The following is a 27078-nucleotide window of genomic DNA, read 5'->3' on the forward strand; positions in this document are numbered from 1 at the left end:
GAAGCAGGCGCTTTCTGTGGCTGCCTGCAACGTCTCATTTGCAAAGACATCGTTTCGCAGGCGACGCTCGATTCCAGTGTTTTACGTTTTTGTGCCGGGTTTTTAAATTTGCAGCAACAACAAAAACACATTCGGGGCACTTTAATTTTTTTTTTGAACCTCCCCCCCCCCTTCCCGCCCCCTCCCTCCCCTCCCCTCCTGAAAGTTTGCTGCGGTTCGAGGCTGGGTGTGAGTTGAAATTTAACTTTTTAAGGATGGATGGCAGCGCCGGCAAACTGCCCAGCCTGACAGACTATCGCCGCTATTCACTTCACTTAAAACATCCCAGGAGAAATGTTTTCGTCACTCAGCTTGGGGACCAAAGGTAAAAAAAAAAGCTCATCGTCTCCCCCCCCCCCTTGTGGTGGCGCTTTACAGTTTGGGGCATTTGTGCAGATGATATTTGTGCTTGATTGATTTTATGACTATTGCTGCTCGTAACATCTTTGCACAATTCCTGCTTTCGGATCAGTGGTCATTTTGGAACCGATCAACTCAGGTTGCAGCCCACCCCCCCCAGTGCTAGCCCAGTCCCTCAGCCCAATTGCTGGGACATGACCCCAGACCCGCGTTTGAGGTTGGCAAATCGGAACTATAAACGTGTACAGCAGAGAGAGGCCATTGAATTCGCCTGTTAGCTGTTAATAATCTTTATTGTCACAAGTAGGCTTACATTAACACTGCAAAGAAGTTACTGTGAAAAGCCCCTAGTCGCCACATTCCGGCACCTGTTCGGGTATATAGAGGGAGAATTCAGAATGTCCCATTCACCTAACAGCACGTCCGTCGGGACTTGTGGGAGGAAACCGGAGCACCTGGAGGAAACCCATGCAGACCCGTGGGGAACGTGCAGACTTCGCACAGGCAGTGACCCAAGCCGGGAATCGAACCTGGGACCGTGGAGCTCTGAAGCAACAATGCTAACCACTGCTACTGTGCCGCCCACTAGACCAACTCCAAACTAATCCTATCGTGTTACTCATTCTCTCTTGTCCTGGAGCTGCATCTGCTTCAAAGGTTTATTCACTTTCAGGGAAAATGTTATCTCATTCAGCTATTCCCTCCGTGAATCATTCCCACTTAAAAAAAATTCTTCTGACCATTTTTAAAATTGACAGCTCTTCAATTGACTCCCCAACCAAAGGTCAGCACAGAAAAGGCCATTCGGCCCATCGTGTCTGCGCTGGTCAAAATCTACCGGCTAAGTATTCTAATCCCATTTTCCAGCACTTGGGGCCCACAGCCTTGCATGCCTTGGCATCACACGTGCACATCTAAATACTTCTTACATGCTATGAGGGTCCCTGCCTCCCACTACCTTTCAGGCAGGCTGTTCCAGACATCCACCACCCTGTGGGTGAAAGGGTTTTCCCTCACATCCCCTCTAAACTGCCCCCTTATCTTAAATCTTTCCCCCTGGTCATTAACCCTCCACTGAGGGGAGAAGCTTCTTGCTGCCTATCTATGTCCCTCCTACTTTCCCTATTCATGCTTTTAAAACCCTTTATAATTTTAAAATCCTCTTGTTGAATCTTTTATTAGCCTTTTCTCTAGTGGAGATATATTTTTATTTCGTGGGATTTGGGTGTCATGGACAAGGTTTGTATTAGTTGCATAACCTTAATTTCCCTTTGAGAAGGTGGTGGTGAGCTGCCATCTTGAGCCACTGCAGTCCCTCAGCGCTGTTAGGAAGGGAGTTCCAGAGTTTTGTCCCAGCAACAATGAAGGAACAGCAATATAGTTCCAAGTTGCGACAGTATGTGGCTTGGAGGGAACTCTCAGGTCTTCCCATATGTCTCTGACCTTAGTGGTGGTGGAGGGAGTGAATACTTAAGGTGGTAAATGGGATGCCAATCAAGCGGGTTGCTTTGTTGTGGATGGTGTTGAATGCCTTGAGTGTTGGTGGAACCATGCTCATTCAGGCAAGTGTTCCATCACAGTCCTGACTTCATAGAATCATAGAATTTACAGTGCAGAAGGAGGCCATTCGGCCCATCGAGTATGCACCGGCTCTTGGAAAGAGCACCCTACCCAAGGTCCACACCTCCTTCCCATAATCCAGTAACCCCACCCAACACTAAGGGCAATTTTGGACACTAAGGCCAATCCACTTAACCTGCACATCTTTGGACTTGTGCTTCAAAATGGTAGACAGACTGTGGGGAGTTAAGGCAGTGAGTTACTCACTGCAGAATTCCCAGCCTCTGACCTGCTCTTGTAACCAAAGTATTTATATGGCTAGTTCAGTTTATGGTCAATGGTAACCTTCAGTGTGTTGATATAGGGGGATTCAGCAATGGTAATGTCATTGAATGTCATGGGGAGATGGTTAGATTCTCTTTTGTTGGAGATGATCATTTCCTGGCTGTTGTCTGCTGTAAATATTACTTGCCACTGATCAGCTCAGGCCTGCATGTTGTCCAGATCTTGTTGCATATGCACATAGATGGCTTCAGTATTTGAGGAGCTGCAAATGGTACCCCCTGACACTGCCCCCCAACCCCCTGGTGTCCTTAATGGAAAAGGCAAACTGATGCCTTGGGCTGGCTTAGTATGAAGCCTCCTGAATAACTGTGGAAAGAGGAAAGAAACAAAACTCATAGAAAAACGTTCAGCAGTATTCAAGATGCCAATACTTTCATAAATAATATGCTCTGACACCTTTATATGGCTAAATTATATGGCCAATTAGATTCTCAAGGCCATGAATATGCAAACACCAGGAATTTGAATAAATAGAAGGAAATTTGCATTTATACTCATCTTTCATGACTGCGAGGCTTCCCAAAGCGCTTTACAGCCAACAAAGTATTTTCAAAGTGTTGTCACTGTTTAGCAGAGTGGTTATGTTATTGGACCAGTAATCCAGAGGCCTGAGCTCAAATCACACCAAAGTAGCCATGGCAAACACTTTATACTAATGTCTAATTAATAATATCCAAAGCAAATTCTCATTCAATTCGAAGCTCTTGGTATGTCCAGTGCCAGTTTGAAACTTCACAAAATTTGCAGGGAGGTTTCCTGAGGAGAAGCTGTTCATCTGGTTGTTGGAGGTTAGTCATTCAGTCCCAGGAATTTATTGCAGGAGTTCCTCAGGGTAATATCCTAGGCCCAGCCATATTCAGCTGCTTCATCAATGGCCTCTCCTCCATGATGAGGTCAGAAAGCGGAGATATTCGCTGATGGTTGCGCAACTCCATCACCATTCGTGACTCCCCAGACACTGAAGCAATGCGTCCCTTATGCAGCAAGACCGGACAACATGCAGGCTTGACCTGATGAGCGGCAAATTACATTAGTGCCAAATAAGTGCCAGACCATGATTGAATCCAACCATCTCCCCAGTAGCACTACCATCACTGAACCCCCAGCTATCAACATCCTGGGGGCTACAATTGACTGGCAACTGAGCTGGACCTGCCATATAAACACTGTGGCTACAAGAGCAGATCAGAGGCTGGAAAGTCTGCAGGGGGTAACACGCCTCCTGGCTCCTCAAAGTCTGTCCACAAGGCATAATGAGTGTGTTGGAATACTTTCCACTTGTTTGATTGAAACTCCAAAACTTAGAAACTTGACACCATCTAGAACAAAACAGCTCACTTGATTGGCACCACAGCCATTCACATTCGCCACAGTGGCAGCAGTGTGTACCATCTACAAGATTCACTGCAGCAACTCACCCAGGCTCCTTTGACAGAACCTTCCAAACCGAGGACCTGTGCTACCTAGGAGGACAAGGATAGCAATTGGATGGGAACAGCACCACCTGCAAGTTCCCCTCCAAGCCATTCGCCTCTCTGACTCGGAACTATATTGCCGTTCCTTCATTGTCACTGGGTCAAAATCCTGGAACTCCCTTCCTAATAACACTGTGGATGCACCCACACCGCATGGACTGCAGCAGTTCAAGAAGGCAGCTCACACCATTACCTCGAGAGCAATTGGGGTGGGAAATAAATGCTTGCCTAGTCAGCAGTGCCCACATCCTGTAAACAAATTTTTAAAAATCAGCATTTTAAAAAATTGGTCACATTTATTAAGTTTCAACTGATTAATCTGGACAAATGTGAGGTAATGCATTTTGGAAGGTCTAATACAGATCGGGAATATACAGTGAATGGTAGAACCCTCAAGAGTATTGACAGTCCGAGAGATCTAGGTGTACAGGTCCACAGGTCACTGAAAGGGGCAACACAGGTGGAGAAGGTAGTCAAGAAGGCATACGGCATGTTTGCCTTCATTGGCCGGGGCATTGAGTATAAAAATTGGCAAGACATGTTGCAGCTGTATAGAACCTTAGTTAGGCCACACTTGGAGTATAGTGTTCAATTCTGGTCCCACACTACCAGAAGGATGTGGAGGCTTTAGAGAAGGTGCAGAAGAGATTTACCTGGATGTTGCCTGGTATGGAGGGCATTAGCTATGAGGAGAGGTTGAATAAACTCGGTTTGTTCTCACTGGAATGAAGGAGGTTGAGGGGCGACCTGATAGAGGTCTACAAATTTATGAGGGGCATAGACAGAGTGGAATGTCAGAGACTTTTTCCCAGGGTAGAGGGGTCAATTACTAGGGGGCATAGGTTTAAGGTAAAAGCGGCAAGGTTTAGAGGAGATGCAAGAGGCAAGTTTTTTACACAGAGGGTAGTGGGTGCCTGGAACTCGCTGCCGGAGGAGATGGTGGAAATAGGGACAATAGTGACGTTTAAGGGGTATCTTGACAAATACATGAATAGGATGGGAATAGAGGGATACAGACCCCAGAAGTGCAGAAGATTTTAGTTTAGACGGGCAGCATGGTCAGCGCAGGCTTGGAGAGCTGAAGGGCCTGTTCCTGTGCTGTACTTTTCTTTGTTCTTTGTCCTTTGATTAAGAACGAGCAAAAGAGTTAGCAAGAGCTGATGCCCGATCCAACCTGTATCATTGCATATGAATCCTATTTAGTTTAATAGGCAAGATTGCTTCCCATGATTTCAATAGGGAAAAGAAAGTTCAGCAGGATGTATCGTCCGTTTTCTGTCCAGTGGCGAATGTTAAAATCTACAGCTTTTAATACAAAATTTAAATCCTTATATCCACAGGGATGAAGATGACGATGTTAATTACATTCCAGTAATCAGACAGGTGAGTTATTTTTCATTCCATCTTATCCTGTGCAGTTGTAAAAGCTTTAGAATTTACCTTTGATGCTACATTGCAAGTATCAATGTCCAGTTGGTGGGGGGGGGGTGGGGTGGGGGGGGGGGGTGGGGGTGGGGGGTGGGGGTGGGGGGGTGGGGGGGGGGTGGGGGTGGGTGGGGGTGGGGGTGGTGGGTGGGTGGGGGGGGGTGGGGGGGGTGGGGGGGTGGGAACCAAAAGCATTGACTAGGTTTAAGCAGGAGATGGGAGGGGTGGACACATGGAAGTTCTTGCATCCGCAGGACATAGAGTACTCGTTTTTTTTCACCTGTGCACAATGTGTAATTGAGGAACAACTTTTTTGTAATGGGAAAAGCGCCGTTAGTCGGGGTGAGGAAGGCAGAGTATTCGCCGATTGTGATCTCGGACCATGCTCCAGTGGATGTGGTCCTGGAGAAGGGGTGAGTTCAGAGGTCAGTATGGAGGTTGGATGTGGGACTGTTGGCGGACCCAATTTTTGTACTAAAATGGGGAAGGTGATCGAAGATTATGTGGGATTTAATCGTAATGGGAAGGTTTCACCGTCAGTGGTATGGGAAGTGTTGAAGGCATTCGTGAGGGGTGAGGTTATTTACTTTAAGTGGCACGTGGATAGGGAGGCGAGGGAAGAACAGCAATGGCTGATAGAGATTTTGGAAGTAGATGGGAGGTATGCGGGGGACTCTGATCTGGGTCTTCTGGTGAGGAGAAAGGAGTTACAGGCGAAGTTCGATCTTCCTATGGGGAAGGATGTTTGGCAGCTGAGCATGGCAAGGAGGGTCATTTATGAGCATGGGAGAAGGCTAGCTGCCTGTTGGTGGGTCAGCTCCGTGGGACATCAGTAGCGAGGGAGATAGTTCAGGTTACTGATGGGACTGGTGAGCTGATGGTGCTGTGGGAGCAGGGGAACCAGCTTTTTACAGAGTTTTATAGGAATCTGCATAGGTCAGAGCCACAAGCTTTCTGGGGTGGTTAGAGTGGCCAGAGGTAGGAGAGGGCAGGATTGGAGGAGTCCAAGGGGGTGGAAGAAGTGCAGGTAGTGATGGGGAAGATGCAGACGAGTAAGGCATCTGGGCTGGATGGTTTTCCTGTTGAATTTTATAAAAAGGTTAAGGATAAGCTGGCGTCGCTGTTGGTAGAAAAGTTTGAGGATGTGATGGTTAGGAGGGCTTTCCAGAAATGATGGATCAGGCATCCATTTCGGTGTTGCTTAAAAATGATCCAGTGGAGTGTAATAATAATCTTTATTGTCACAAGTAGGCTTACATTGCAATGAAGTACTGTGAAAAGCCCCTAGTTGCCATATTCCAGCACCTGTTCGGGTACACAGAGGGAGAATTCAGAATGTATAAATTCCCTAACAGCAGGTCTTTCAGAACTTGTGGGAGGAAAGGGGAGCACCCGGAGGAAACCCACACAGACACAGGGAGAACGTGCAGCCTCCACACAGACAGACCCAAGCCAGGAATTGAAAATGGGACCCTGGCGCTGTGAAGCCACAGTGCTAACCACTGTGCTACCGTGCTGCCCATGAATGTGAGTCATGTAGGCTCATATCTCTGTTGAATGTGGACGCCAAGGCACTGGCGAAGGTATTGGGGTTGAGGTTGGAGGATTTACTTCCGAAGGCGATTGGGGAGGATCAGACGGGGTTCGTTAAGGGTAGGCAGTTGTCGTTTAATGGGCGGCGACTGTTGAATGTGCTGCTTTCTCTGGCGGAAGGAAGGGAGTTGGAAGTATTGGTGACGTTGGATGTGGAGAAGGTGTTTAATTGGCTGGAGTGGAGCTATTTGTTTGCAGTGTTGCAGAAGTTTGGCATTGGGCCTAAGTTTGTGGCATGTGTGATATGGTTTAGTGGGGCTGGTTTAGCACACTGGGCTAAATCGCTGGCTTTTAAAGCAGACCAAGCAAGCCAGCAGCACGGTTCAATTCCCGCACCAGCCTCCCCGAACAGACGCCGGAATGTGGCGACTAGGGGCTTTTCACAGTAACTTCATTGAAGCCTACTTGTGACAATAAGCGATTTTCATTTCATTTCATGTTGTCTCAGGATCCAATGGCGTGTGTGCCGACAAATTATATGAAATCAGGGTACTTTCCGCTGTATCGGGGAACGAGGCAGGGATGTTTCTTCTGTTTGCGCTGGCGATAGAGCGCTTGGCCATTTCATTGAGGTGCTCAGATTTATGGAAGGGGATAGTGAGGGGGGAGTTTGGAGCGCAGGGTGTCTTTATACAGCGGATGATCTGCTGTTATATATTTTGGACCCGAGCTCTTCGGTGGGGGATATAATGGACCAGTTTAAGAGATTTGGGGCGTTTTTGGAATATGTTGAATTTGGGGAAAAGTGAGTATTTTGAAGTGTCTGTTCCAGAGGTGGGGGCTAGAGTTTTGGGGGGGGGGGGGTTGCCGTTTCGGGTGGCAACAACCTACTTCTGGTATTTGGGGGTGCAGGTGGCTGGGATTGGGTGTGGCTTCGTAAGCTGGACTTTACGAGTCTGGTTGGGAGGGTGAAAGCGGATTTATTGATGTGGGTCAGTCTTCGCCTGTCGCTGGCAGGTCGGGTGCAGGCAGTTAAAATGAACATTTTGTCACGGTTTTCATTCTTATTCCATTGTCTGCCTGTCTTTTTGCCGAAGTCATTTTTTAAGGGAGTTGGCAGGTTGGTTTTGTTGTTTGGGCAGGGAAGGTGTCCAGGATAAGGAAGGCGGCACTTCAGAGAGGCCGGCAGTTGGAGATTTGGGCCTTCCGAGTTTGTTGCATTATTACTGAGCGGCAAATGCGGAGAAGGTGTGGGGCTGGAGAAGGGAGGCGGAGACTTTATGGATGAGAATGGAGGCGGGCTCTTGTCGGGGGTTGTGGGTGCTGGCTGCTCTTGCCGGGGGTTGTGGGTTCTGGCTTCCGTTTGCCCCAGGACAGTATTTGGGAAGTCCTGTGGTGTTAGCCACATTGAAGATTTAGAGGTAACATTTTGGCAGCACTTTAGGTTGGGAGCGGGGTCGAGGCTGATGCTGATCCGGGGGAATCATGCATTTGAGCCGGGGAGGATGGATGTGAGGTTTCAGGGATGGGAAGAGAGGGGTGGAGGAGATTTAAGGATTTGTTTTTGGAGGGGGGTTCGCAAGCTTGGAGGAGTTGAGGGGGAAGTTTGGGTTTCCGAATTAGGAGGGTTTTCGGTATATGCAGGTGCGGGACTTTGCTAGAAAGGTTTTTTCGACCTTTCCAATCGCGCCTGTCTCTTTGTTGGAGGAGGTGCTGTCTGTAATGGGGTTGGAGGGTGGGGTCGTCTCGGCGATTTCTGGGAGGACTTTGGAGGAGGTTAAGGTGTCTATGGAGGGGGTTAAGGCCAAGTGGGAGGAGGAGTTGGGGATGGCGCTGGAGGAGGGACTGTGGTATGAGGTGCTGCGGAGGATGAATTCCTCAACCTCATGAGCGAGACTGGGGTTAATACAGTTGAAAGTGGTGCACAGGGCGCATTTGACAAAATCAAGGAAGAGCTGGCTGTTTGATGGGGTAGAAGATACTTGCGAAGCGTGTGGCAGGGGCCCAGCTAATCATGTACACATGTTCTGGTCCTGCCCAAAGTTGGAGAAATTTGTGGGGTCATTTTTCAGCACCATGTCGGCGATCTTGCATGTGGATTTGAAGTCGGGTCCCCTAGCGGCCATCGGGGTGTCAGACCTGCAGAGTTGCAGACGGGAGCAGGACACATGTTTTAGCCTTTGCCTCGTTGATCACTCACAGGCGGGCTCTGTTGGGGTGGAGGTCAGCTTCTCCACCCTGTGCCTTGGCGTGACTGGGGGGTCTTGTGGAGTCCTTGCATCTTGAGAAGATGAAATTTGTCTTAAGGGGGTATATGAGGGGTTCCACAAGAGATGGTGTTTGTTTATTTTGCAATTCGGAGAACTAGTTATCATCATCTCCTGGGGAGGGGGGTTGGGTTGGTGCAGGGTTTAGTTTATTTGGGGGTGCATTGTTTTTGTTTTGTTTGTAAAACATTAAAATGCAAAAAAAAAAATAATACTTTAAAAAGAAACCCTGTAGCATGATACTATGGCTTTCTATAGACTGTTGCCCCCTCGAAACCCATCTCCATGGCAGCGTGAATCACATGGACCCTGTATCCAGGTAGAAATGCCTATTAGCTATCTTCTAGACCCTAAACTCCATTCTACCTAGGAATTAACCAGACAGACAAATGTATAACAGTTTTTAAAGCCTGGCATTCCTAACATCTCCTTGTGAGACTTGGAGACCAATAGTCTACACACAGTCGGCACCATTGCTCTTACCATTTTCTACAAGTGTGAACATTTTGTAACTTTCTCTCAGTAAGTCAAGCAGTGCCCCATTTTACCTTAGTAACCAAGTCAGCAAAGTTTGTTGTCGAGCAAAACCCAGACTCCCTTTATTCCACCATTTTACCTTAAAGTGAAGAGACAGTCCCAAAACATAACAATCCTATAAACTTAATATTTGTAACAATAATGTTTGACACACTGTTCACATCTGGACTAAAAGCAGAAAATGCTGGAACTACTCAGAGTAGAAGAGAGTTAACATATTAGATTTGCGACCTTTCATCAAAACTGAGAAAAGTTAGAAATGCAAAGGAGTTTGAGCAAATAGAAGAGATAGGGTGAGAATGAGAACAACAAGGAAAGTCTGTGATAGGTTCGAAGGAAAGAGGGATTAAATGATGAAAGGTTTTTTGGTGCCAAAGAGGCAAATAAAGAAACAAAAGATGTATCTAGATGAGGTGTGAATGGCAGGATAGAAGCGATCAGTTGCAAAGTAAAGAGATTAAGGGGGGAAAAGAACCGAACCAGCAAAAAAAAGTAAAATGGGGACAGAGGTTAGAGGTTATGTCTAAAATATTTGGACGGGTTGTTGAGTCCAGAAGCTTCTTAAGTGCCCAGTCAAAAAATGAGGTACATGCGTTGCGCTTCATTGGAACACTGTATAGCAAGCCCAAGGGCGGAAATGTCAGAATAGGAGTAAGGTATAGAATTGAAATGACAAGCATCAGGAAGCTCAAAGCTATGCATGTGGACTAAATGTTAGGAAAGAGTTCATGTTCCCTAGCACTTAAGTTTGAATTGGGGTGATGAGCCGGCTCTAGGGGGTAGAAGATGTGTGTGAACGTTGCGGGGGGGTGCAAACCGCAAACCATGTTCATATGTTTTGGTCCTGTCCAAAGCTGGAGGATTATTGGAAGGAGGTTTTTATGGTAATCTCTAAAGTGGTGCACATGAAACTGGACCAGGGCCCTCGGGAGGCCATATTTGGGTTGTCGGAACAGCCGGGGTTGGAAATTGGTGTGGAGGCAGATGTTGTAGCCTTCGCCTCGTTGATTGCCCAAAGGCAGATCCTGTTGAGATGGAGATCAACCTCTCCACCTTGTGCCCTGGCGTGGCGGGGGGACCTGTTGAAATTCTTAACTCTTGAGAAGGTTAAGTTTGAACTGATGGGAAGGATGGAGGGGTTCTACAATTCATGGGCATTATTCATTATGCACTTTCAAAAATTAGATTACATCTAACATTAGGGGGAGGGGTTTGGAGGATTGGGGCGGGGAGGGGGAGCAGGACTGTATGTGTTAATGGTGACGGTGATTCCTGATTCCTTTTTGTTACTTGTTTATGTTAACATGTGGGCTGCTGATTGGGGGTTTGGTGGGAGGATGGGATTGTTGTTGTTTATGGGGATTGACATTATATTTGTTTTGTTTATTGTTGGTGGGTGTAAATTTGGGAGAAAATGTGAAAAAGGAGGAGAATAAAAATATTTGAAAAAAATATTTGAATTGGGATTTTAATTGTTTCATTTTTTCCCCCTCGGATCTGGTTCCCCCCCCCCCCCCCCCCCCCCCCCCCCCCATGAACTTTGGCTTATCTAGAATAGTACTGTCTGTTGTCTGTACCCAATCCTTGCTATTCGCCTTCCAGCCTCAAATTTAAAATTCTGACCCCTTTGCTTAAATATCTTCATTGTCTTGGTTCCTGCTATTCAACTTTATTACTATTTCAGGCAGCTGGTGAGATTCTAGCAAGCGACAGGAAAACACCTCAGACAACCTTGGTGCTAAAGAAAGAAGTAGAAGTTGACCAAGTTAATGCAGAACTCGAAGCTAAAAGGCGAGAGTTCTTTCAACGCATGGAGGCTGTTGCCCAGCGGAGGGTGGAATTTGAAAAAAAAGAGCAGGTGGTAAGGAAATACTCCATATTACGTTAATGACTGCTAGTTTCTGGATTTGAACCTTGAATTGATCACTCTGAAAGAACCTCCTGTTGAGATCCGTGAGCATTATTTGCAAACCATTCATTGTTGCATAGCAAGTTAAATATTCACATTAACATATTCGTTGGTTGAAAGCATATCTTTCAGCACCGTGTCAATGACAGAAAATGCTTGTGGCTGTTTCACAGAAGACATTTAATTGTGTACATTTTGACTTCTGTCATTTTAAACCATATTACTTCTGTAAACAAAAGAATCTAATTTTTGTTTTGTTGCATTCTTTCCATTTTTGTCCATAGAATAGAGCAAGAGCCCTGAAGTTTGATAAATTCCTGAGAGATAATGAGGCAAAGCGGTGGCGTGCTATTAAAAAATACCAATTTGAGGTGAAAGAAAATGGGCTGAAAAGGAAAGAGTTACAGGATATACTTCAGCAGTTTGAAGAAATGAAAGTCAGGTATGCCATTGAGCTTCATTGCCCCTTCAGTGCATTGTTGATACATATATCTTTCAACTATCGTTGCCTCGGTGATAAAGGCATTTGAATCCCTTTCTTCGGATTTGGTCAACGTTCTTTTCACTGCTTAAGACGATTTGAAAAATTGTAGTTTTGAATCTTATGCTGGAGGGACACAAATGGTGGGAGGAATTTTAATCTCTGAGTCAGCCTTGCCCAATATCACCCTCCGTAGGGTGAAAGGTAATCAGCCATTGTTAGAACGGTGGCATAAATAACATAGCTCTTAGTCCAGTTACCATGTCATCTTTATTTTACTCACTTCCCAAAATCATCTACGCTGCACTCAGCATGCCATCCACATACTATTGTAAAAATATTTACAGAAGTAAACTCGGCTAGTTTACCAACATCATTTCAACTTCAGGGGTATCTGTTACTACTGTTCTATAATGATGTTGTTCTATAATGTATAGAAACACCATGGTTTCTTAGTTTCCCTGACATGGTGGAATATAGCTACCCAATTGTGTGCAATGCGATTAGGCTAACGTGATACTATACCATGTGGTATTGTGTTATGTAATTATTATATTACAACGGTAAGCATGGACAATGGACGCTACCTGAGCTATCTGAATCATGATTCCATTGAAATCCACTTATCTCCTATTACAGCATTTAACTGCCTCTGGAGTGACTCCAGACTTTGATCTCCAAGACTGTATCCAGACCATTGCAAGTATAAATCACCCTTTGTGTGAGGAAGTGCTTTTAGATGCAAGTCCTGATCAGCCTTCTAGCAGTTTGTATCCGTTTGATGCTGCCGACATGGTTTAATTTAAAATATCACCCATGAACATTTTCTATTTTGCTTAAACCGCTCTCTTTCGCGTGCAATCTTTCAAGATTGAAAGTGCAGAGTTTTTCCAATCTTTCCTCAACTCTGCCCTCTGATGCACGGAATAACCCTCCTCCGCACTCCTTCTAGTGCTCTGATACTTTCCTTGTGCCTTGGTAAGCACAGATGCAGCCCAACCAGATCACCAAGTAGCTTCATCAGGATTATTTTACCACCTTTGTAGAAGAGTATTACAACTTCTGTGTCGTACACTTTTTACATGGAATGCAAAAACATGCATTTGATACTGGAAGTTACGGTTCTGCCGATTTAGTAATGCGGGGGATTGGGGAGGGGGGGGGTTGCTCAGGATGTACTCTTTTTAGCAGTACAGTAGTTTGCTTTCACTTAGAACAATGTAGTCTCTATGTTACTTGGAATAATGTCATTGACTTAAGAGGCATGTGATGCATGTGAAGGTCCGTATTATTTATAGTAATAAAAGGAATGGAAATCATGATTGGAAGAGCATGTGCTGTTAATTTATAGATGAAGGGCTGAACTCTGGCTGTTTCGCATTTTAGGTGGTAACCAGATACAAATCTGTTTTGGAATGTTTCACTTCTCATCCAAAGTGTTTCAATCCACGTCCAGCAGCATTTAGACCCATAAAACAAACAAAACAAAAAATAAAATAAACTGTTGTTGTTCATAGAATTAGGATAAACCTACACACTATGATGCTTGAAGTATTCCCATGTGTCCAATGATGAGCAGAAAAGCTGTTCAATGAATGCTATTCTCAAACTATTTGAGGAAAAAATAAGAAAATGAATCCACACTTTGTCGTGCTCTTTTCGTCTCCTTTGCAAATCTAATTACCTAATTGCTGAGTGGGTAACTGCACCGTGTAGTGTCATCTTGAGGCATAGAGAGCAAGAAGGGTTCAGATTTGATTCTGGATCTGTGCTGTTAACCAATCCTGGTAGGGCAGATGTGGGAATGCAAGATTTGACCTTTGCCTTGAGTTAGAGAGAGTGGGGGGAGGGAATCTGAAGTTTCCAATCCAGATTGCTATTCATTGTCCCCCTAGTAAAAAAAATAGGATAGATTTTACGCTGTGGAAGCCTACTAGGCGATGAAAGGGCACCGAGCACTGGCGAGGAAGCACTGGAGCAGAAGACTGTGATTAAATTTAAGGTGTTTGAAATATTCTAAAAATAATTTGACAAAGGTGACCAACAAGAGGCTATTGCTGAGGCTGAATATTGAGAAATGTTGGATTCAATGAGAATACTGGGCGGGATTCTATGATCCTGAGGCTCAGTGATGACGCCTTTGGAAACGCAGTCGCGTTTCTCGACGGTGTCAACACAGCCTCAGGATCAGCAATTCTGGCCCCTACAGGGGGCCAGCACGGCACTGGAGCGATCCACGCTGCTCAGCTGCTAATCCTGGCGTGGACTGGGCGCCGCGGGGTCCGCGCATGCGCAGTGGCACCGGCGCCAACGTGCGCATGCGCAGTGGCTCCCTTCTCCGTGCCGACCCCGCGCAACATGGCGCAAGGCTACAGGGGCCGACGCGGAAGAAAGGAGGCCCCCAGCCAGAGAGGCCGGCCCACCAGTTGCGGGGTGGCCACATCGGAGGCCCCCCCCCCCCCGTGTTGCCTCAGGTTTCCCTAACAACTGTAAGTGGGACTGTCCATTGGAAATCCAAAAGTCCTTGGCGAAGTAAGAGGTTTTTTTTAGCACGATCTTTTCATAATGATTTGAAGTTAGGCTTTCAGACTTGTACTTGCATTTTGCCCCTTTTTTATATTCTTGCAGGAAGAAAAAAACTTCCTATCTATAAGGCTCACCAGCTCAGTGGATGAACTCATGGAACCCATCAGGAAAACTATTACTGTGCTTAAAAGTCACAGCTTAATGCTACTTCTATAATAAAGACTTGCATTTATATAGTGCATTTCATGATCTCAGAATGTCCCAGGCAGCTTTACAGCTAATTATGTACTTTTGAAGTTTTTAGGTCGCAATTTTGAAGTTGCATCATTTCAAGGGCATGTCCAATTATTTTACAAAATATATATCGAAGGTTTCTGCCTCAGCAACCCTTAAAGGCAATATGTTTCAGAAGCCCATCACTTTCTGGGTGAAAAAGTTTCTCATCTGTTCCCTTTTTAATTCTTCAACGAATTAGATTTCTATCTCCCCTGGTTATAAATCTCTTCTAAGAGAAATAGATGCTTCCTATCCACTCTACCTATGCCCTTCCTAATTTTCTCCCCCTCAAATAAATCTTTACGATGTGCCCCCTCACTGACACCCTGTGTAACTGTAGCAAAAACCCTTTTTATATTCCTTTCCCACTGCAATAACCAATAACATTCTATTTGCCTTCCTAATCACTTACTATACTTTCATATGTTTTTCTGACTTGTGCACCAGAACACTCAGATCCCTCTGTACTGCAGAGATCTGCAATTTCTCTCCATTTAAATAATATAGTGCTTTTATATATTTCCTGCCAAAAGTGGACAAGTTCACATTTTCCCACATTATGGGCGAAATTCTCCGTAATCGGCGCGATGTCCGCCGACCGGCGCCAAAAACCTCCTCTCTCAGGCAGACGTCAAACGCATCAAGAAGCCCCCCATGGTCCTTCCAGCAGTCTGCCAGCTCCTGGACTATAACGGTAATGTTATCACAGCACTGGGGTCCTGCCATCTACTCGTCTCCAACTGGAGTACCCATGCACGGCTAAGGTTTGAAATTGTCAAGCCGGACGGGGCATCCCTACTGGGCGCGCATGTCTGCAAAAAACTAAACTTGGTGCAGCGGGTTTATTCAACGACATCCTCCAACGTGGATCTTCAAGCTGGCATTGACGACATCCTCGCTCAGTATCCAAATGTGTTTGACGGGATGGGCACTTTGCCATATCGGTACAAGATCCTACTGCGACCTGATGCCAAGCAAGTGGTCCATGCACCACGCTGGGTCCCGGCTCCGCTGAAGGAGCGCCTGAAGGAACAGCTCAAGGAGCTGCAGCAGGGGATCATTTCCAGGGTAACCGAACCGACTGACTGGGTCAACTCGATGGTGGTGGTTAAAAAACCCTCTGGAGACCTGTGCATCTGCATTGATCCCAAGGATCTCAACCAGAATATAATGCGTGAACACTACCCCATCCCGAAGCGGGAGGAACTCACCAGTGAGATGGCACACGGTTTTTCATGAAGTTTGATGCGTCACATGGATTCTGGCAAATCCAGCTGGATGAGTCCAGCAGAAGGCTCTGCACCTTTAACACACCGTTTGGCAGGTACTGCTGTAACCGTATGCCGTTCGGCATCGTCTCGGCATCAAGAGATATTTCATTGCATCATGGAGCAGATGATGGACGGCATCGAAGGGGTTCGTGTGTACGTGGACGACGTCATCATATGGTCCACGACCCCTGAGGAGCATGTTTCCCGTCTCCAGCAGGTATACCGCCATGTCCACGCCAATGGCCTGAAGCTGAACAGGGCCAAATGTTGCTTTGGCATGTCGACACTCAAGTTCCTAGGAGATCTCCACTCCCACGCCGGTTGGGAGAATCGCCTGGGCCGCCAAAATTTCCGGGGACGCCGGTCCGACGCCCTCCCGCAATTCTCCCAAGCAGCGGGAACGGCCCGGTCGAGTTTCGCAGGCCGGAGGATCGGCGGAGACACCGAAAATGGCGATTCTCCGGCACCGCCGCTATTCTCAGGCCCGGATGGGCCGAGCGGCCAGGCCAAAATGGCGGTTCCCCCCGGTGCCGTCCACACCTGGTCGCTGCAGTCGTGGGCGGTGCGTGAACGCTGGGGGGGCGAGGGGGGATCCTGCACCGGGCTTCACCTGGACTGTGGGGCGGCCCGCGATCGGTGCCCACCGATCGTCGGGCCGTCCTCTCTGAAGGAGGACCTCCTTCCTTCCGCGGCCCCGCAAGATCCGTCCCCCATCTTCTTGCGGGGCGGACTTAGAGAGGACGGCAACCACGCATGCGCGGATGACGTCCGTTATGCGGCGCCGGCCGCGTCATCTATGCGGCGCCGCTTTTACGCGGGCACCAAGGCCTGTCGCGGGTAGATGACACGGCCCCGATACTGGCCCATTGTCAGGGCCTGAATCGGTCAGGACCGGGGCCGTTCCGCGCCGTCGTGAATCTCGACGGCGTTCACGATGGCGCGGCCACTTCGGCGTGGGAGTGGAGAATCCCGCCCCAGATCTCTCAGCAGGGCGTGTGCCCCGACACAGACAAGGTCAAGGTCATCGCAGCCATGAAGGTCCCGGAAGACAAGAAGGCGGTATTGCGCTTCCTGGACATGGTCAATTTTCTGGGCAAGTTCATCCCAAACATGGCCTCACACACCACAGCCCTATAAAACCTAGTGAAGAAGTCCACTGCCTTCGAGTGGAAGGCGGCCCATCAGGCAGAGTAGTTGGAGCTGAAAGCCAAGCTCACCACTGCACCGTATTGGCATTTTTCGACCCAGACAGGGAAACAAAAATCTCGACAGATGCGAGCCAGGATGGCATCGGTGCGGTCCTGCTGCAACGTGATGACACTTCATCCTGGGCACCGGTTGCCTACGCATCAAGGGCAGTGACGCCCCCCAAACAAAGGTATGCACAAATTGAGAAGGAATGCCTTGGCCTTCTCACTGGCATTCTCAAGTTTCACGACTATGTGTACGGCCTGCCGACATTCACAGTCGAGACGGATCACAGACCCCTGGTCCACATTACCCACAAGGACCTTAATGACATGACGCCTCGGTTGCAGCGCATCCTCCTCAAACTCAGAAGGTAGGACTTTGACCTGGTCTACACGCCTGGCAAGGAGCGGATCATTGCCGATACACTGTCCCGCTCCATCACTGTGCCTAGTGAACCACTGAACGTCATCCGGCAAATTGAGTCACAGGTTGAGTCACAGGTGCAGCTGTGTGCTACACCCTCCCGGCATCTGATGAGAAGGTGATTCGTATCCGTGAGGAGACAGCCAAAGACCCACTCTTGAGGGCGTGTTATGCAACACCTCGCCAATGGCTGGCAAAAAGGGCAGTGCCCTCAATTTTTCAATGTGAAGGACGACCTGATGGTGGTTGATGGTATCCTCCTCAAACTGGACCGGATTGTAATTCCACACAGTCTCCAGAGCTTGGTGCTCCGTCAAATCCATGAGGGCTACCTGGGTGTGGAAAAGTGCAGATGCAGAGCCAGGCAGGCTGTCTACTGGCCCGGGATCAGCCATGTCATTGTGAACATGGTCCTTAACTGTGCGACCTGTCAACGCTTCCAGCCAGCGCAGAGTAAGGAGAAACTTCAGCAGCATGAAATTGGAACCTCTCCGTGGTCCAAGGTTGGCATCGACCTCTTTCATGCAAATGGTCGTGATTACGTGTTAATCATTAATTATTTTTCCAATTACCCTTAAGTCGTGAAGCTCTCAGACCTCACATCTCTGACCGTCATCAAGGCCAGTAAGGAGACGTTCTCCAGGCACGGTATCCCACTCACTGTCATGAGTGACAATGGCCCGTGCTTCAGCAGCCATGAATGGTCTCTGTTTGCCCAGTCGCATCAGTTCAAACACATCACTTCCTTTTTTTAAAAAATATTTTATTGAAAATTTTTGGTCAACCATCACAGTACATTGTGTATCCTTTACACAATAATATAACAGTATAGATAACAATGACCTGTTTTATAAACAAAGAATAAATCATATATAACAAAAACGAAAACTAAAACTAAATGGCAACTGCCTTGTCTCAGATAAACACTCTCCAAAAATATGATTTAACAGTCCAATATACAATTATTTATAGCAATGACCTATACATATTATACATATATATTAATAACCCTGAGACTCCTTCTGGTTCCTCCCCCCCCCCCCCCCCCCCCCCCCCCCCCGGGCTGCTACTGCTGCCTTCTTCTTTTCCATTCCCTCTATCTTTCTGTGAGGTATTCGACGAACGACTGCCACTGCCTGGTGAACCCTTGAGCCGATCCCCTTAGGACGAACTTAATCCGTTCCAGCTTTATAAACCCTGCCATGTCATTCATCCAGGTCTCCACACCCGGGGTCTTGGCTTCCTTCCACATCAACAGTATCCTGCGCCGGGCTACTAGGGACGCAAAGGCCAAAACATCGGCCTCTCTCGCCTCCTGCACTCCCGGCTCTTGTGCAACCCCAAATGTAGCCAACCCCCAGCTTGGTTCGACCTGGACCCCCACTACTTTTGAAAGCACCTTTGTCACCCCCACCCAGAACCCCTGTAGTGCCGGACATGACCAGAACATGTGGGTGTGATTCACTGGGCTTCTCGAGCATCTCGCAAACCTATCCTCTACCCCAAAAAATTTACTGAGCCGTGCTCCAGTCATATGCGCCCTGTGTAACACCTTAAATTGAATCAGGCTTAGCCTGGCACACGAGGACGATCAGTTTACCCTACTTAGGGCATCCGCCCACAGCCCCTCCTCAATCTCCTCCCCCAGCTCTTCTTCCCATTTCCCTTTCAGCTCATCTGCCATAATCTCCCCCTCGTCCCTCATTTCCCTATATATATCTGACACCTTACCGTCCCCCACCCATGTCTTTGAGATTACTCTGTCCTGCACCTCATGCGTCGGGAGCTGCGGGAATTCCCTCACCTGCTGCCTCGCAAAAGCCCTCAGTTGCATATACCGGAGTGCATTCCCTTGGGGCAACCCATATTTCTCGGTCAGCGCTCCCAGACTTGCGAACTTCCCATCCACAAACAGATCTTTCAGTTGCGTTACTCCTGCTCTTTGCCATATTCCAAATCCCCCATCCATTCTCCCCGGGGCAAACCTCTGGTTATTTCTTATCGGGGACCCCACCAAGGCTCCCGTCTTTCCCCTATGCCATCTCCACTGTCCCCAAATTTTCAAAGTCGCCACCACCACCGGGCTTGTGGTGTATTTCTTCGGTGAGAACGGCAGTGGGGCCGTCACCATAGCTTGTAGGCTAGTCCCCCTACAGGACGCCCTCTCCAATCTCTTCCACGCTGCTCCCTCCTCTTCTCCCATCCACTTACTCACCATTGAGATATTGGCGGCCCAGTAGTACTCACTTAGGCTCGGTAGTGCCAGCCCCCCCCCTATCCCTACTACGCTGTAAGAATCCCTTCCTCACTCTCGGGGTCTTCCCGGCCCACACAAAACTCATGATACTCTTTTCGATCCTTTTGAAAAAAGCCTTCGTGATCACCACCGGAAGGCACTGAAACACAAAGAGGAATCTCGGGAGGACTACCATTTTAACCGCCTGCACCCTCCCTGCCAGTGACAGGGATACCATGTCCCATCTCTTGAAGTCCTCCTCCATTTGTTCCACCAATCGCGTTAAATTTAACCTATGCAATGTACCCCAATTCTTGGCTATCTGGATCCCCAAGTAACGAAAGTCCCTTGTTACCTTCCTCAGCGGAAAGTCCTCTATTTCTCTGCTCTGCTCCCCTGGATGCACCACAAACAACTCACTTTTCCCCATGTTCAGTTTATATCCTGAGAATTCTCCAAACTCCCGAAGTGTCCGCATTATCTCTGGCATCCCCTCCGCCGGGTCCGCTACATATAACAACAAATCATCCGCATACAGAGATACCCGGTGTTCTTCTCCTCCTCTAAGTACTCCCCTCCACTTCTTGGAACCCCTCAATGCTATTGCCAGGGGCTCAATCGCCAGTGCAAACAGTAACGGGGACAGAGGGCATCCCTGCCTTGTCCCTCTATGGAGCCGAAAGTATGCAGATCCCCGTCCATTCGTGACCACACTCGCCACTGGGGCCCTATACAACAGCTGCACCCATCCAACATACTCGTCTCCAAAACCAAATCTCCTCAGCACCTCCCACAGATAATCCCACTCCACTCTATCAAATGCTTTCTCAGCATCCATCGCCACCACTATCTCAGCTTCCCCCTCTGGTGGGGGCATCATCATTACCCCTAGCAGCCTCCGTATATTCGTATTCAGCTGTCTCCCCTTCACAAACCCAGTTTGGTCCTCATGGACCACCCTCGGGACACAATCCTCTACCCTCATTGCCATTACCCTGGCCAGAATCTTAGCATCTACATTTAGGAGGGAAATAGGTCAATAAGACCCGCATTGCAGCGGGTCCTTTTCCTTCTTTAGGAGAAGCGATATCGTTGCCTCAGACATAGTCGGGGGCAGCTGTCCCCTTTCCTTTGCCTCATTAAAGGTCCTCATCAGTAGCGGGGCGAGCAAGTCCACATATTTCCTGTAAAATTTAACTGGGAATCCATCCGGTCCCGGAGCCTTCCCCGCCTGCATGCTCCTAATTCCTTTCACTACTTCCTCTATTTCAATCTGTGCTCCCAGTCCCACCCTTTCCTGCTCCTCCATTTTGGGAAATTCCAGCCGGTCCAGAAAGTCCATCATTCTCCCTCCCATCCGGGGGCTGAGCTTCGTATAATTTTTTGTAAAATGCCTTGAACACTCCATTCACTCTCTCCGCTCCCCGCTCCATCTCTCCTTCCTCATCCCTCACTCCCCCTATTTCCCTCGCTGCTCCCCTTTTCCTCAATTGGTGGGCCAGCAACCTGCTCGCCTTCTCCCCATATTCGTACTGTACACCCTGTGCCTTCCTCCACTGTGCCTCTGCAGTACCCGTTGTCAGCAAGTCAAATTCTACGTGTAGCCTTTGCCTTTCCCTGTACAGTCCCTCCTCCGGTCCCTCCATATATTGCCTGTCCACCCTCAGAAGATCTTGCAGCAACCGCTCCCGTTCCCTACTCTCCTGCTTTCCTTTATGTGCCCTTTATTGATATCAGCTCCCCTCTAACCACTGCCTTCAGCGCCTCCCAGACCACTCCCACCTGGACCTCCCCATTATCATTGAGTTCCAAGTACTTTTCAATGCACCCCCTCACCCTTAGACACCCCCCCTCATCTGCCATTAGTCCCATGTCCATTCTCCAGGGTGGACGCCCTTCTGTTTCCTCCCCTATCTCCAAGTCCACCCAATGTGGAGCGTGATCCGAAATGGCTATAACCGTATACTCCGTTCCCCTCACCTTCGGGATCAACGCCCTTCCCAAAACAAAAAAGTCTATTCGCGAATAGACTTTGTGGACATAGGGGAAAAACAAAAACTCCTTACTCCTAGGTCTGCTAAATCTCCACGGGTCTACTCCTCCCATCTGCTCCATAAAATCTTTAAGCACCTTGGCTGCTGCCGGCCTCCTTCCAGTCCTGGACCTCGACCTGTCCAGCCCTGGTTCCAACACCGTATTGAAATCTCCCCCCATTACCAACTTTCCCACCTCTAGGTCCGGGATGCGTCCTAGCATACGCCTCATAAAATTGGCATCATCCCAGTTCGGGGCATATACGTTTACCAAAACCACCGTCTCCCCCTGTAGTTTGCCACTCACCATTCAGTATCTGCCCCCGCTATCCGCCACTATAGTCTTTGCCTCAAACATTACCCGCTTCCCCACTAATATAGCCACCCCCCTGTTTTTCGCATCTAACCCCGAATGGAACATCTGCCCCACCCAACCTTTGCGTAGTCTCACCTGGTCTATCAGTTTCAAGTGCGTTTCCTGTAACATAACCATGTCTGCCTTAAGTTTCTTAAGGTGTGCGAGTACCCGTGCCCTCTTTATCGGCCCGTTCAGCCCTCTCACGTTCCACGTGATCAGCCGGGTTGGGGGGCTTTTTACCCTCCCCCCTTGTCGACTAGCCATCCCCTTTTTCCAGCTCCTCACCCGGTTCCCACGCAGCTGTGTCCCCCCCCCAGGCGGTGCCCCCTCCGCCCATCCCACCCCATACCAGCTCCCCCCTCTCCCCAGCAGCAGCAGCCCAATAATTCCCCCCTCCCATTCCCCCCGCTAGATCCCCCACTAGCGTAGTTACACCCCCCATGTTGCTCCCAGAAGTCAGCAAACTCTGGCCGACCTCGGCTTCCCCCCCGTGACCTTGTCTCGCACCGTGCGACGCCCCCTCCTTCCTGCTTCCTTGTTCCCGCCATGATTACCGAGCCCGCGCTTCCCCCTTGGCCCCGCCCCCAATGGCCAACGCCCCATCTCTTCCACCTCCTTTCCTCCCCCCATCACCTCCTGTGGAAGAGAGAAAAGTTACCACATCGCAGGATTAATAACATAAAACTCCTCTTTCCCCCCTTTTTACCCCCCTCTTCGCCCCCCATACTCGCCCCACCACTTTGTTTCAAACGTTCTTTTTTTTTTTTAATAACCCGCTCATTCCAATTTTTCTTCCACGATAAAAGTCCACGCCTCATCCGCCGTCTCAAAGTAGTGGTGCCTCCCTTGATATCTGACCCACAGTCTTGCCGGTTGCAGCATTCTGAATTTTATCTTCTTTTTGTGAAGCACCGCCTTGGCCCGATTAAAGCTCGCCCTCCTTCTCGCCACCTCCGCACTCCAGTCTTGATATACACGGATCACCGCGTTCTCCCACTTACTGCTCCGAGTTTTCTTTGCCCATCTGAGGACCATCTCTCTGTCCTTAAAACGGAGGAATCTCACCACTATGGCTCTAGGAATTTCTCCTGCTCTCGGTCCTCGCGCCATCACTCGGTATGCTCCCTCCACCTCCAGCGGACCCGCCGGGGCCTCCGCTCCCATTAACGAGTGCAGCATCGTGCTCACATATGCCCCGACGTCCGCTCCCTCCGCACCTTCAGGAAGACCAAGAATCCTTAGGTTGTTCCTCCTCGCGTTGTTCTCCAGCGCCTCCAGCCTTTCCACACATCGTTTGTGGTGTGCCTCGTGCATCTCCGTCTTCACCACCAGGCCCTGTATATCGTCCTCATTCTCGGCAGCCTTTGCCTTCACGACCCGAAGCTCCCGCTCCTGGGTCTTTTGCTCCTCCTTTAGCCCTTCGATCGCCTGTAATATCGGGGCCAACAGCTCCTTCTTCATTTCCTTTTTGAGTTCTTCCACGCAGCGTTTCAAAAACTCGTGTTGTTCAGGGCCCCATATTAAACTGCCACCTTCCGACGCCATCTTGGTTTTTGCTTGCCTTCCATGCCGCTGCTCTAAAGGATCCACCGCAATCCGGCCACCTTCCTCTCCTTTTTTCATCCGTATCCAGGGGGGATTCCCTTCTGGGTCACCGCACAGTGTTTTTAGCCGTTAAAATTGCCGTTGGGGCTCTTATTAAGAGCCCAAAAGTCCGTTCCACCGGGAGCTGCCGAAACGTGCGACTCAGCTGGTCATCGCCGCACCCGGAAGCCAAACACATCACTTCCAGCCCACACTATCCGCAGTCAAACCGAAAAGTTGAGAAAGGGGTGCACATAGTGAAGCAGCTCATCTGCAAGGCTGCGGATTCTGCGTCTGACATTCACCTTGCGCTGCTTGCGTACAGGGCGACCCCACTGTCCACTGGCATGTCGCCGGCTCAACTCCTGATGAACAGGGACCTGCGGACAACACTTCCAGCCATACACGTGCCCAACCTGGATCACCTCCCGGTGCTGCAGAAGGTGCAGCAACTCCGAGACCAGCAAAAATGGCTATGATGCTCATGCCACCGATTTGCCCGTGTTATCCCCGTCAGACACTGTTCAGGTCAAGATCCCTGATGGAGGCTGGTCAGCTCCAGCTGTCGTTGTTCGACAGGCTGCCCTCCGCTCGTATGTTGTGCATCAGGCTGATGGTCCTGTTGTGCAACGAACAGCAGAAAAGTTGCTGCGCAAAGTTTCCTTCTGTTGTTTTGCCACCTCCTGATACCTTGACTCACAAGGCCACCAGTCAGGCTTCAATCCCGCCCATCAAGGCGCTGTCGTCCCCACCATCACCCCTCCGGCGGTCGACCAGGATCAGACGCAAGCCACAGAGACTGAACTTATGAACATTTGTTCTGTTTGCTATGTTCTGTGTTCTCGCATTAGACAGCTGTTTTCACATGTACATATGTTCACTTCCAGTGTATGTACATATGTTAATATTGGCCTATTCTTGTAAATACGTTCACATATGTCATCCAAACATAAAACAAAGGGGAGATATCATGATATGCAGACACACACATAATGATATACAGACAAGCAGCTAATGGACACAGAACAGGACATGACCAATAAGCAGACAGGACACTCGAGGGGGGGATCTGACTATAAAAGACACGAGGCACTCACACTCCGCCTCTTTCCACTGATTAACATCTAGAGAGTCAGTCAAAGGTGTTGTTACAATCTCACACCTCCACCACGTGGCTAAGAGCTAGTCTGGTTCAGTCAGACAGAGTAACCACACTTAAGTTAGCAGAGAGTCGAACTCACAGAGAACTGTGCTATTAGTTCAATAAACCTGATTGAACTAACTTCAAGATCTGGAGTATCTTTCAGATCTAAGCTGCATCCAGTTGCAGCCAGTGTTAGACCAGTGTACCTAACACGACACTACCCTGCCCCAATATTTTATCTCCATAGGCTCCCTGCATTATCACTAAAAGTTAAAATCTACTGTCGTGAGTCCAGCAAAGGAGATTTCTACCGGAGGCAAATCCATTATCGGTTAATAGCTTTTCTGTGTCTCTCCTAGCTCGTAAATTGGTTATGCTGCCACCTACTGGTGTTACTTTATCAAAGTTCCGAAAACATGTGGGAAATATGTTAACAAGAGAACAGGAGTTCAATCGCAACCTAGGAAAAGTTTTTAAAAGCTACTATATTGTGCAGAAAAGATCATGACAGTGCCCAGAAGGAAACACAGTGGCTTTTACAAATTTTGTGTCTTAATAGATATAATAGAAACATAGAATCATAAAATTTACAGTGCAGAAGGAGGCCATTCGGCCCATCGAGGCTGAACCGGCTCTTCGAAAGAGCACCTACTTAAACCACATTCCCACCCTATCCCTGTAACCCTGCAATCCCATCTAACCTACGGGCAATGTAGCATGGCCAATCCACCTAACCTGCACATCTTTGGAGTGTGGGAAGAAACTGAAGCACCCGGAGGAAACCCACGCAGACACGGGGAGAACGTGCAGCCTCCGCACAGACAGTCACCCAACTGGGAATCGAACCTGGGACCCTGGTGCTGTGAAGCCATAGTGCTAACCACTGTGCTACCGTGCTGCCCTATCTTCTTGGGTTCAATGGAATCAGTGACTCCCACAATCGGGTCTCCTGTCCCTCACGTACTGGAGTTCACTGCTCAATATCTATTTGAGAATAGCTTAATCCTTTGATGCGCAAACTGTAGATTACACCCTTTGTGGGCATCTTAATGTGTACCTCCCATCATACAGTAGGTTTGCATTTCGGAGGGATGAGTCTAGAGCAAATAATTAAATATTTATTTTTCCGGGAACAAGTGAACATGCAGCGCAGACAGTTATTATCAGGCCCGCTCCAAGCCAATCAACATAACTTCTCTTTCTGTAATAATACAATGTGATGAACTTGTCTGAGTCAGTGCATCATTTTTCTGACTTGTCTCCCGCATCCTAATTTACTGAGCCTAGGATAAAACTTGTTTGCCATCTGAATAAAAACCCAAGTGTCGGTGCATGTTTTCTGTCCCTTGTGTCCACAGACAGACAATCCCAGCTGAGTGGCTGGGATCAAGGACTCCCTAAAACAATGTGTGTGGGGTGTTTAATGGAATATTAATCTTGGTTTTTGGACAGATAGACAGGCAACTTCAATGCCTAGCCCATTGCCCCATGCCTTTTTTAAACTTGTACAAATGCTCTTTAATATAATTCTTTTCCAAATCCTTTCTGCGTATAAAGGTTTTTCAAAAAGTCCTAAAATACAACTCATTTGCTGTCCCTATGTGGATACATGGCAGGTCTCTATGGTATAACGTTCAGAAGGTCCTGATCCCTATTAAAGCCTGGCAAATGTAAGATTATCTCCTGTAGATCTTTATTGGTCAGGAATCAACTTCAGCTGTAGTCTGCCTTGGTGAGCATGTGTCACCCTGTGCATTTATTCTCCGTTGGTTGGACTTGTCTCACTGCCAAAGAATGATCTGCTCTGAGCCAAGTGACTTTCATGCCAATTATGCCTCTGGGCCATTCTTTCTATTTCTCCTGCTTGACCGTGATGTACTGGTCAAGGTTTGCTACATGCGTGCCTTAGGTTAGGGAACTCCTCTGTGCTATTCAATTCTTTCAGCTACCTGCTTTTAACTCCTGCAGGCTTATTTTTCTCCAATTGCCAATCTGAAAAAAATTGGTGCAAATATAACAAAGTTTTGCCAACAAGCAGGGGATAATATAGCCATTGTTTTGATCTTTTCAATTTGACTAGAATACTTATTAATTTTCCTAGTGAT

The 27078-nt window shown here is 48.2% G+C and overlaps 1 protein-coding gene across 1 annotated transcript in view; it reads left to right on the plus strand.

Annotated features, from left to right (window-relative positions):
• Window positions 1-27078, plus strand: part of ccdc197 (coiled-coil domain containing 197) — a 65030-nt gene continuing 37952 nt past the window's right edge. Inside the window, exons 1-4 of the mRNA XM_072492583.1 lie at window positions 1-364; window positions 5120-5162; window positions 11226-11402; window positions 11735-11892. Coding sequence (XP_072348684.1) covers window positions 255-364; window positions 5120-5162; window positions 11226-11402; window positions 11735-11892 — 488 coding nt within the window. The 5' untranslated portion in view covers window positions 1-254. The remainder of the gene's footprint in view (window positions 365-5119; window positions 5163-11225; window positions 11403-11734; window positions 11893-27078) is intronic.

This window comes from Scyliorhinus torazame, chromosome 2, assembly GCF_047496885.1.
Source record: "Scyliorhinus torazame isolate Kashiwa2021f chromosome 2, sScyTor2.1, whole genome shotgun sequence".
In the NCBI taxonomy this organism is placed as follows: domain Eukaryota; kingdom Metazoa; phylum Chordata; class Chondrichthyes; order Carcharhiniformes; family Scyliorhinidae; genus Scyliorhinus; species Scyliorhinus torazame.